The 12,133-nt window shown below is 40.2% G+C and overlaps 1 protein-coding gene across 1 annotated transcript in view; it reads right to left on the bottom strand.

Moving 5' to 3' along the window:
- The window catches only part of shroom4 (shroom family member 4), a 100,275-nt gene extending 99,371 nt beyond the window's left edge, over positions 1-904 (bottom strand). Inside the window, exon 1 of the mRNA XM_084923658.1 lies at positions 650-904. Within this exon, the coding sequence (XP_084779784.1) occupies positions 650-772 (123 nt within the window). The 5' untranslated portion in view covers positions 773-904. The remainder of the gene's footprint in view (positions 1-649) is intronic.
- Between the last annotated feature and the right edge of the window lie 11,229 nt (positions 905-12,133).

Below are 12,133 nucleotides of genomic sequence, written 5' to 3'. Positions count from 1 at the left end.
ATCTTTACCTCAAATGAAATGACGTAACAAGAAGATGAACAGTCTCCTTTCATCCAGGATCCCCCCAGGCAGGAACCTTTAACCTCCAGGTTTGAAAGCACAGTGGCATTACATTCTGTCTGTCTCTCTGTGTGTGTGTGTGTGTGTGTGTGTGTGTGTGTGTGTGTGTGTGTGTGTGTGTGTTGGGGTGGGGGGGGAATCAAAGACAGTGACAGCTGAGAAACATCAACCAGCACCGGATGTCTGCTTTAGCCTTGGAGAATCACATGTTTTTTTTTTTTCTTCACAAAAAGAGCAGGACTTTAAACTAAGCTGTGCACAATCACTTCAGTGGAAAGTTCAAACCAGCAACCCAGGGAGCAGCTACACAGACCTGCGACAATAACCACCACAACCGCTGCTCTGTTGGGTCAGGCCTGTTGCAACAGCCACATCCTTATGAAATCCAGTCCCTACATCCAATGAGAGTGCAGTGGCATGCGAGTAACAAGCCAAGGGTCTAAATCTGTGCAGAAAACTTTACAGAACGCAACGTGCATTTAACACAGTGCAGCATAAGCGACTTTACACATACTTTCAGCCCGTCCAAACAGGGAGTTTTCACACACAAACACACGTATACACGCTGTCAGTTGTTATGGTCACTCACTTTGGTGATGATGAGCGGCTCCCCGTGCTCTAGCCCTCCTTTCAACGTGAACCCCCAAGGCGCGCCCCCGCTCAACTGGACCTGAATGTGGTGGAAGGAGACGAGCTGCTCCACGGTTTCCATCCTTCTCCTTCCGCTCCGTGTATCCGTTATCCCTCTCGTTTTCTTCGTCCTGCTGTCTGTGTTGTTACTGAGGTTAGCGGCGCCGGTGGCGGTTCCTCCGCTTCTCCATCACCGCTGTAACATCAACGAGGAACGGATGGATTGGCTGAGGAAGAAGAACGGAGGGAGGGAGTGCAAAAGGGGGAGGGCAGAAAGTTTTCACGCGGGGCTCAAAGTTAGCAACAATTACAGTGAAATGTCGCTTTCTACTTCCGGTTAAAGTGTTTAACTTGACCGCAAAGTGACTTCTAGTCGAATTTTACAATGGTAGATTTGTGTTATAACGCATCATAATCATCTTTTGGTAATACCACCTCATATACTTAGCTTTTAACGCGAAAATTTCACATTAAATTAACTTTTGTTTTTATATCCACACAACCTATTTCCGGTCTAATATTGACAAAATTCCCACGGCAACAAACTTTGGGAAAACTTTTACAACGCGAGGTAGGCGAGGACTTCTCCCACTAGCCAAACGCCTCGATTTGATCGATGGAAAGCTCGGCCAATGAGAGAGCGGCTTTCGGACGTATCTTCCAATACGATGGGCCAAAGAGGCAGAAGTTGTGAGGGCGCCTCCCGCTGTATTGTTAACAGCATCAGGCGGTAAGCAGCAGAACGAGAGGACAGTCCTGGGCTTTTATTTGAAACAGGAGATCCGCTGCGAAAACTATCAGCTCATTTTAACCCGCCATCTCCACATATAATTGCGTGATTTAATGCAAGAGAGCTGCTTCACTATAATTTTGCTGTATAACTTAATTCTGCAGGCCTCTGAAGAGCAGATTGTAGCCATATCAAAGGAAATCACTCCTAAGACTTACTTATTATGGACTATGTTAATAAGATTACTACAGATTTATATGTTTTCTGCCTATAAATGTTTATGACAGTCATAGGCGATGTGGCTTTCAACCAAGCTGTTTTTATTTTTTTAAACTGTGTAAAACACTTTTGTTTAGCAAATATTGAGAAAGACAGAAAAAGTACAGACGTCTTTAAGTTCAATTTGTCTTGATTTACTAGCCAAGGAATCCCATAAAGTTGATTTTGTTCGTCTGAATGCAGCGTTTTTAGGAGGAGAAACGTTTCGTCACTCATTCAAGTGACAAGTTCCTAATTGTGAGAGGAAAGTCATGGGCAGGTGGGTGACATAATAAAGCATATTTTATACCATAATGAAGTGAATATAATTATATATATATATGTATATATGTATATATATATATATATATATATATATATATATATATATATATATATATACATATGTATTAATTTATGTGGTCTGGACATTGCTGGAAACATTTGAGATATTTTAATAAAGTTCTATTTATTTCAATAAATATATATTTAATTTAATAAAGTAAATATTTAATCATATGTATTATTTATTTTATTAATATACATTGTATTTAATGATTGTTTTTATAGTTAAATATGTTTTTTTTAATATGTTTTAATTAATAACTTTTAAAAACTACCCTTTTCTCTGTTTTAGTGTAGAAAAAGTTGCACATTATAATTTAAAATCTTGTTCCCATTGAGGCTGAGCTTACTAAAGGAATGGGAAAAGTGTGAATTAGCACTCAATCCAGATATTGAAAAGCCCTCTTATCTGCAGCTGGAGGAAACTATTTTCAGTCATCAGTCATTTGAAGTTATGAAAGGAATCTCTGAGTGCAGTTTAAAAACACAGGTTATCCGTTGTGTTTCTGCATTATGGTGACAGACATACAGACACTCCTGCTCAATCTCAATAGTTGAAGAGGTAACTTCCAAGTTAGGTTTGTTATGAAAAGATCTTAACTCTGTTCACGGACTTCTATTCCTATCACAACAAAGACTTTCCACCCTCCACCCTGAAGCTCTGCAGACCTACACGAGCACCTAATTATGCTGGTTTGCAGGCCAACAATAACATTTAATCACATCCCAGATTTTTCTAAATTGTTACCAGTCTTCTTATATAACAGCTGTGTTAAGACACAATCAATCAAGAAAACACCACCAGTCAAAGCTGTGGTGTAAGAACAACACACAGCATCTTGTTTAATATCTTGTTAAAGTGTGTCGTGAAAAAAATGTCACACATGGACATTGGTATATAGCCTAGTCTAGCATGAAGGGAGTTAGCTACTCTAGCTCTGCCTGGGGGAAAATACACCTAACTACACATCTAAAGGTTAAAATTAGCATATTATACATAAACAGTTGTTGTAAATGTAATAAACATGTTCCCATGCGTCTTTGGGTGTTAGTTTGAGTCAGATGTATTGAAAATGTCTAACAGATATCATACAAAGCGATGAAAACAGCCAAAGAAGCCACTAAAAGGCATGAAAAATGTCTGAAATGTTAAGTGAAGGGTATAACTATACTAATGAACTGCATTTAGATACTTTTATTCCTCATTGACACCATACCCAAACAATAATTGTGCTCTCAAATAATCCCCAAAGTTTCTTACATAAGGTATCACACATGGTGAAAATAACTACACAGCAAAAAAAGAGTACATTATCTTTTTTCCTGCAGAAGTTTATGAGATTTTCTGTGTATGGTAAATTGCAAAAATTGAATCTGTGGTCAAAAAATATTTTTTAAAAAAGAAAAAAATGTATTTACTTTTGAAATAGTACACTGTACAGTATTTTTTCAGGGTTTTCAGTGTACATGCTATCAAAACTGGTAGCTCCAACACATAAAATGTATTATACAGTTATATTATTCTGCAGAGTTTCTGTATTTTAACTTAAAAAGAAACAATTATTTTGGACAAATGCGCTCTTGTCTGATCTCGCAGCCATGCTCCTGTCTCCAGTCTGCTCCCTGTAGCCTGAAGTTTTCCCACTCTCTCCCTGCAGACAGAAATGATTGGACTATAGATAATCACAGCTGTGGAATGCCACCAAATTGCAACGCATTTAACTACATGTGTGTGTATGAGTCTCTATCTTTGTGTTTCAATAGAAAGAACAAACGAAGGAGAAGTGATAGAGAATCAAAGAAAACAGATACAACAGATGTGGACATGCCCAAACATCCCACCTTTCATCCAGACCACGAGGACTTTGTTTTGGTCAGATTCCTCTCGGCCTTGTTTTATTCTAAGAAACTCTGAGCTGGAATATTTGGTTTGGTGGTAAGTGCTGCTTTCATGTGAGGTCAAGTTTTTAAAAAACAGAAGGCGCAAGTGGAGATGGTTTATAGTGCGTGCTTCTTTCATTTATTTTGATTCTAGTGGGTTTAGCGTTTGAGGCTCAAACAGAAACAGGATGTCATCTATTCAGATTTTCCTCGCTCAGAAGTGTGTAATATCTCTCTCTCTCTCTCTCTACACACACATATATATATATATATATATGTGTGTGTAGAGAGAGAGAGAGAGATGTACATATATATATATATATATATATATATATATATATATATATATATATATATATATATATATATATATATATATATATATATATATATATATATACATCTCTCTATATATACATCTCCCTCTCTACATATCTCTATCTATCCATCCATCTATCCATCTATCTGAGCTTCCACGTGGTGCTGAGGCAGGTTATTGGCCGGTAGTTGGATGGGACCGGTCCCTTCTGGGGGTCCTTGACAATCAGGACTGTCCGGCCTTCAGTTAGCCATTCTGGAGTCGTGTCCAAATTCATGGGCTGCATCCTCCTGAGGCCGCATTTGTAGACCGATTACGTCACAGCGACGCGCCGAAGGCTGTCCAAATTCGTAGACTCCTCCGAATGCAGCCGACAAATGCGTCCTTCTTTTCCCCGAATTTGAAGGATGGGTCGGGTGTGTCCTTCGTGGCCCACCATATCCCAGAATTCATAGCGCGGCCCAGACAAACTCCAGTTTCCAACAATGGCGGCCGCTACTAAGTTTTAAAATTACTCATACTAATCTTTCTGGGTCACAAAATAAACTTTTGACATATTTTCAGGCGAGAAAGTAGCTGTGTAAACGTCAAATATCTGCTCGGTTTATCAAGATATCGCATATTTGCAAAAGTGCTTCGACGTTTTCGGAGACGTCTGCTACCCACCAGCTCGATAGCTAGCCGGGAGCTCGAGGGTCACTGAAGCCGCCGAGAACAGCACAACTCCCGGCACATCATTTTCAGATCACCGCGGACTTTCGCTACTCGGGTTAAACGTAATATATAAGTCACTTAGACAACCTAAAAATGTTATTGTTGGGCTTTTTTCAGTGTTTTATTTGTTCGTGAGTAAATCGGTTTGGCTGAGATTAAAGTTATTAGATTAGATTAGAAAAAATTAAACTTTATTAATCCCCTGGGTGGGTTCCTTCTTGGTTTTTACACAGCTGACTAAACGTCAAACAGAAAACTGATTAAACAGAAGTATGAGACGGTCGAGAATTTATGCCAGTGTCCTGTTATATTTTAGATAGCAAGGAGCAGACGGCCGAGTTTATTAAACTCCACCGAGACAGCGGTGACGCTAATCAGAAGGCTAGACCGTCCAATTTTCCCAGCCGTTTACTTCCGGCCCACCCGACCTTCTGAGGACCCGGCCCACGTAGACCGCGGAGGCCGGGTCCTCAAGAGGATGCAGCCCATGAATTTGGGTGTCTCTCATCAACTAGCAGCTGGTTCATTTGTGCTGCCAGATGCTCATGGGGTGCAGTCAGCTTCTTCAGCCTGTAGGCTTGAACCATATCGGGGCCTGGTGCTGTCCAACTCTTCATACATTGGTTCATTGGTTACTGGACCCTGTTCAGGGAAGTTGCAGTGGTCTGCTCTCAGATCCACTAACCACTGAGCATTGCTGTTATGGATTGTGTCTTTCTCCCATATACACTAAGTGACACTTGTTGCACACTCCCTCAGCATCTTTCATACTCTGACACGTGCCTTTTGCTCTTCTTCAATCTGTATTCAGAAGAAGAACAAGCAAGCCACTCTTACCTGTCACTGGACCTTTTTGAGTTTTGGAATTGAAAACAGCGATCTTCACTGGTGGGGAGGTGAAACGACCTGGTAAATATGCCCCCGAAGGCCGTTATGGTGCTACCGGCAGAGGATGACAGCTATGTCAGTGTTAGCACGCTGAACGCTATGCTGGAACAGCAACAGGAGTTTTATAAAGATCTGATTCACCAACAACAAGATAACTTTAAGATATTTGTCCAATTAATCATGGATGGAACTAACAAAAGGTTAGACAGCATTTAGCATTCATGTACATGAATTAAATCCAGCCTGCAATTCACGGATGGGGTTTTCACTGAGCTGCAAACTGAAGAGAAGTGCATTAAAAGCAAGCTAAAAGAGTTTGAATCGGCAGTCAGCAGCATACACGAGGAACACAAAGAATCAACAACCAAGATGGATTATTTAGAAACTCAATCGAGGAGGAACAACATTGTGGTGGATGGATTAATAGATGAAAAAGCAGAAACTCAGAGGAGAAAGTCCGACACATGCTGAAGAACAAGCTGGGCCTGGACAGTGATAGCATTCAAATTGAACGCGCTCACAGAGTTGGTCCATACAAGGAAAATGGATAATCCAGGCAGATTGTGGTCAGACTACAACGATTTAAAGATAGACAATTAATTCTCTCATCTGCCAGAAAGCTGAAAGATACCAGTCTTTACATCAACGAGGATTTTCAGTCCATCAGGAAGAAGAGGAAAGAACTGTTACCACAGCTGAGAGCGGCCAGAGACAGAGGTGATATTGCCGTCCTGAAATCTGACAAATTAATTGTTAAACCAAGGTCCCAGAACCCCGGAATTAATATTTAGGCTTCAGCAATGTTGTCATTTGTAGCTGTTGAGATTAATCGGATTCAATGATTTGCCGTACGTCCTGGATAAATCTCATCTTGTAATGTATGCTGATGATTCCACCATGTTTTATTCAGCCAGTGACAACTCCGAATTGACCACCGTATTACAACAAGATTTGCTGAACGTGTCTGACTGGATAAGTAAAAACAACATGATTTTAAACGTGTCTAAATCCAAATCCATGTTAATAGGAAGTAGAGGACGCTTAGTCAACAGCCCACAACTAAATCTTTCCATAGCTGGATCGGTATTAGAACAGGTCACCCAGATTAAATTATTTGGTGTTACCATAAATCACCATCGTTCGTGGTCTCAGCACATAGATTCTGTTATTAAGAAAATGGGACAGGGCATAGCTATAGCTAGGAAATGCTCCTTTTATATTACTTTTTCAATTATGAAAGATGTCATTAATGCACTAGTATTATCTCATCTAGAGTACTGCTCAATCATTTGGTCAGCAGCTAAGAAGACAGATCTGAACAGACTTCAGTTAGTCCAGAATAAGGCAGCCAGATTAGTGTTAAGGTGTTCATGCCATACAAATATCGATAAAATGCATGATAAACTTTCTTGGCTTCCTGTACAAGCTAAATTATACTATGGCTTACTTGTATTTATAAAGAAAGCAATACAGTTAAACACACCACATTTCTTTTTCTGCTCAGTTGCAGTATCCCGATGAAATACATAATCATACTACACGATCTTCAACAAATCGCAATTTAGTAATTCCTTGAGTTAAAAGCAACTTTTGAAAAACTCTATTATATTTAGAGCATCTTTTAAGTGGAATAAGTTGCCTTGTGCAATTAGAGAATTGGCTTCTATTCATAATTTCAAAAAACCCTTAAAAGCCTACTTACACAGCTTTTAATTATTGTAAATATTGTAAGAGGGCAATGTCATTTGTAATGGAAATTTGTGTATTTTGTCTCCGTGTTATTGATATTTATATGCTCATATTTTCACAATTGTAAAACCTCACTGTGGATGTAAGAGCCAAATTATGTGGATATTTTGGATCCACTTTATTGTGCGATATTTTATTTGATGGTTTGGGCCCCATTAAGACTAGCAACCACTGTTGTGGAAGGTAATGGGGTTCCTTATAAATAAACAATAAACGCTTCCAGTATTGCTCCGTCTCCAGCCTTGGTGGTGCTGTTCTCATATTGTTCCCCTGCAACTGAGAGTACACCTTGGCTGGTGCTGTGGAGAACAACTGGTTTATTCTCCTGCCTTCTATCTCTCTGGTGTACCTCTTCAAGGTAGGTAGGCTAGGCTAGCCCAGGGTATGAGTCTTTGGCCGAGGCTATGAGTCTCTCCCTTTGAGATACAGTGAGGAGAGGGGCCCAGAGTACAGCTGCTGATCCTCCACAACTGAAGGAGCCAGTTGAGGTGGTTCAGGCATCTGACTACTAGAACTCCTGGAAGCTCCAATGTGAAGTATTCCTGGCATCCCCTGCAGGAGGAAGCCCCAGGGCTTGCTGATAAGATTAACATCTCTCGAGTGGCTTGGGAATGTCTCCGTTTCCCTGCAAATGAGCTTGAGGAGGTGGTGGGGTGAGGGAAGTCTGGGTTTCTCTGGTCAGACTGCTGCCTCCGCGAGCTGAACCCAGAAAGAATGTTATGTTTAAACTTGTGCACAGACTGCTTTTGTCTAACAATAACGAGCCTTATTATTTCATTTACAAAATTCTTACATTCAAAGCTGATTGTGGGTGAATGGCACAACAACAGGCCTCAGGATCTCGTCACGGTATCTGTGCATTCAAAGTGCCAGCACTAAAATGCACCTGTGTTTGTTTTCTATAACATACGCCTGCCCATACCAGAAATCCCCCCCAATGGGCCACTCAATACTCAACGCTGACATCAGCAACCCACTTACCCACATGACACCACACACGCTGTCGGCCATCTGCTCTGAACAGTGAAAACCAGGACTCATCCGTGAACAGAACACCTCTCCAACGTGCCAGATACCATTGAATGTGAGCATTTGCCCACTCAAGTCAGGTACGACAAACTGCAGTCAGGTCCAGACCTCAATGAGGACAACAAGCATGCAGATGAGCTTCTCTGAGATGGTTTCCTGACAGTTTGTGCACACATTCTTTAGTTATGCAAATCGATTGTTACTGCAGCTGTCCGGGTGTCTGGTCTCAGATGATCCTGGAGGTGAGCATGCTGGTTGTGGAGGTCCTGCATTGGTGTGTGGTTGTGAGGCCAGTTGGATGTACTGACAAATTCTATGAAATACCTTTGGAGACGGCTTATGGTAACAGCAATGGGCAACAGCTCTGCAGTCAGAGCTGCAGTCAGCATGCCAATTGTACGCTTCTTCAAAAGTTGCAACATCTGTGGCATTGTGACCAAACTGCATGTTTCAGAGTGGCCTTTTATTGTGGGCAGTCTAAGGCACACCTGTCCAATATTCATGCTGTCTCACAGATTTAGAGAGATTTGTGAACAATATTTGAGAGTAATGGGCCTTTTGTGTATGTAGAAAATGTTCCAGATCTTTGAGTTAATGGAAAATGGGAGCAAAAACGAAAGTGTTGGTTTATATTTTTGTTAAGTGTAATTGGATTCAATAATAATTAAAACAACAGACACAAAACAATTTGATATATGCATCTAATTATATACCTAAAGGAGATCACATTAAAATGTTTGAAACATATTCAACTTTTAATTTGACACTGAAGCACAACTGGAAGATAAAACACTTTCATTTTCATTTTGTAATATAAAACCTAGAAAAACATAACATGCTCAGCAATTTTCTCTTCACAAACACACACACCCCTGTAGGACTTAAAGAAGTCCAGACGCTTTTCTTTGCAAGCTCTTTTGACTAGCTTCACTTTGGCTCCACCTAATGGCACATTTGATACCAGGCTGTAAACATGTTTACATCTGGTCTTAAGTTGTTCATTTCCACACTGCCTCAAGTCTCCAACTGAACAGCTGCAGACTTTTGCACTTCAGTGTTTGTTTCATTTTCAGCCCTTGAATTGGTCTCTTGATCAAATGTGTGACTCTGACTCATCAATATATTTGTGGTAAGCTATGCATTAATCCAGGCGCATGTAAACCTGTTTCAGAGCTACTCATTACATGAAGCAACACCACTCCTACTATGGCCAGAGCCCACCTTTACTTCCCACAAGAAGTATTTTCATAGGTTTTATTTTCAATGTATTCAAAATAAATATTTAAATAAACACATGACTAGATGTGTTTTTTCTTTCTAAATAAGTAAAAAGCATCATTTATTAAATTATCACTATCACAATTCTGACCAATCACAATAGGCTATAACACAACAACTAGTACCTGTTAAATGTGAGCACATCATGGCGCAGAGGCTGTTCAGTGGAAGATGAAGAAACTTTCCTTTAGGATACTTTATCTGCATTTTACTGCTGCAGTTGCTGTGTTTTGTAATGTTGGCATGATGGTTGACTTCAAGTCTGAACCTGCAGTAATAATTTGTTGTGAGAATTTTAAGTTTACTTTCTCTTTTACATGAACAGAAGAAACAACAATTTCATTAATTCACTGGTGGGGTTTCCCTTTTAAACTATGTTTTAATGTACCTTTAGGTGGAGCCAAAGTGAAGCTACAAACGGAGTCCCTACAGGGGTGTGTATGTGTTTGTTAGCAGAAAATTACTGAGCATGTCTTTCTAGGTTTTGTATTGCGAAATGGAAATGAAAGTGTTTTATCCTCTAGTTGTGCTTTAATGTCTAATTAAATAGTTGAGTATCTCTTCACATAAAGGTATAATCAACATTTCAATGCAATCTCCTTTAGGTTATTTATTCATTAGTTGTGAGAACAACTGTGAGCACTCAATTATTTGATACCCTTCACATATTTGTCAGCATGTCAATGACATGCTCAATTACATGTGATCACACATCCGTATGTTTTCCCAGTATGGTCTCATTCAAGTTAGTGAAATAGTCATGTTTTTTTGTATTTGTTATTAAGCACAAAGTAATGCATTTCAGTAGGACATGTATTTTGTTTTATTTGTCTTTATTTTGTTGTATTTTTTGTTGTAGAAAAATCAGGGAGGTGTTACTATGACAAACAATATATTTTTGTAAATTTAATCAAGTAGAGTTTAATGTCCAACTCTAACCAAATAACTTTTAATTGTGTAACCATAAACTAACAAGACATTTGTAATTAATAAGATATTTAAAAATATGTAAAATACTATGACAAGTAGACCTACTGCAAATAATGTCAACATTGGGTGAAGGGTTTGTGTTTTAGAAATCTAAGACAACCTGAAAGAATTGTAGTTAAGGATGGTCTTGATGCATGCTCAATCATCCAGGTAAGTCAGTCGAACTCCAGGCCTCGAGGGCCGTTGTCCTGCAGGTTTTACATCTCACCCTGGGTCAACACACCTAATCAAATGATTAGTTCATTACAAGGCCCCTGGAGAACTTCGAGACATGTTGAGGAGGTAATGAGGACGTAATTTAGCCATTTAAATCAGCTGTGTTGGATCAAGGACACATCTAACTCCAGGCCTGGAGTTTGACACCTGTGAGGTATAAGTAATCTCCAAAAGTTGATTCTGTTCATCTGGACGTAGCGTTTTCAGTGGGAGAAATGTTTCGTCACTCATCCAAGTGACTTCTTTGGTCTCAGCTGACTGCAGGTTTCTCCAATATTATAAACAGTACATTTGCATAATGACTGAACTAGCACCACTGAAGGAACAATGCCTTCAGTGTTCTGCCCAAGCGAAAACCTGTAGTGATCTGTATGTGTCAGGAGTATCGGAACAGTTGAGACGCATTTTTTCTAAACACCGGGTCTCTGTGGCTTTTAAACCCCAAAACACGCTGCGCCAAAAATTGGTCCACCCCAAGGATCGGGTCCCCCGACACAAACAGAGTAACATAGTGCACGCTGTTAAGTGCCAGGATTTACACATCGGGGAAACCAAACAACCTCTGGCGATGTGGATGGCACAACACAGAAGAGCCACCCTGTCAGGCCAGGACTCTGCAGTCTATTTACACCTACAGGCCAGTGGACACTCTTTCAATGATGAGGATGTACACATCCTGGACAGGGAGGAACGCTGGTTTGAGCGCGGAGTCAAGGAGGCCATTTACGTGAAAAGGGAAAGACCATCTCTGAATCGAGGAGGGGGCCTAAGGGTCCATCTTTCGCCATCTTACAATGCTGTGATTGCAGCCATTCCCCAACTCTCTGTGAATGGTACTCATGGCCATTGATCAGTGGTCTTTGATCAGTGGGTTTTGATCAGTGGTTGTTGATCAATGTTCATGAGAAATTGCATAATTATGATGAAGGAACTGACCTCCCAGCCCATTGTTCCTCCAGTGGTGCTAGTTCAGTCATTATGCAAATATACTGTTTATAAGATTGGGGAAACCTGCAGTCAGCTGAGACTGAAGAAGTCACTTGGAT

This window comes from Perissodus microlepis, chromosome 3, assembly GCF_051167445.1.
Source record: "Perissodus microlepis isolate ML-2025 ecotype Zambia chromosome 3, ASM5116744v1, whole genome shotgun sequence".
In the NCBI taxonomy this organism is placed as follows: domain Eukaryota; kingdom Metazoa; phylum Chordata; class Actinopteri; order Cichliformes; family Cichlidae; genus Perissodus; species Perissodus microlepis.
Note: the sequence above shows the minus strand (reverse complement) of the source record. Positions and strands in the feature narration are given on the sequence as shown.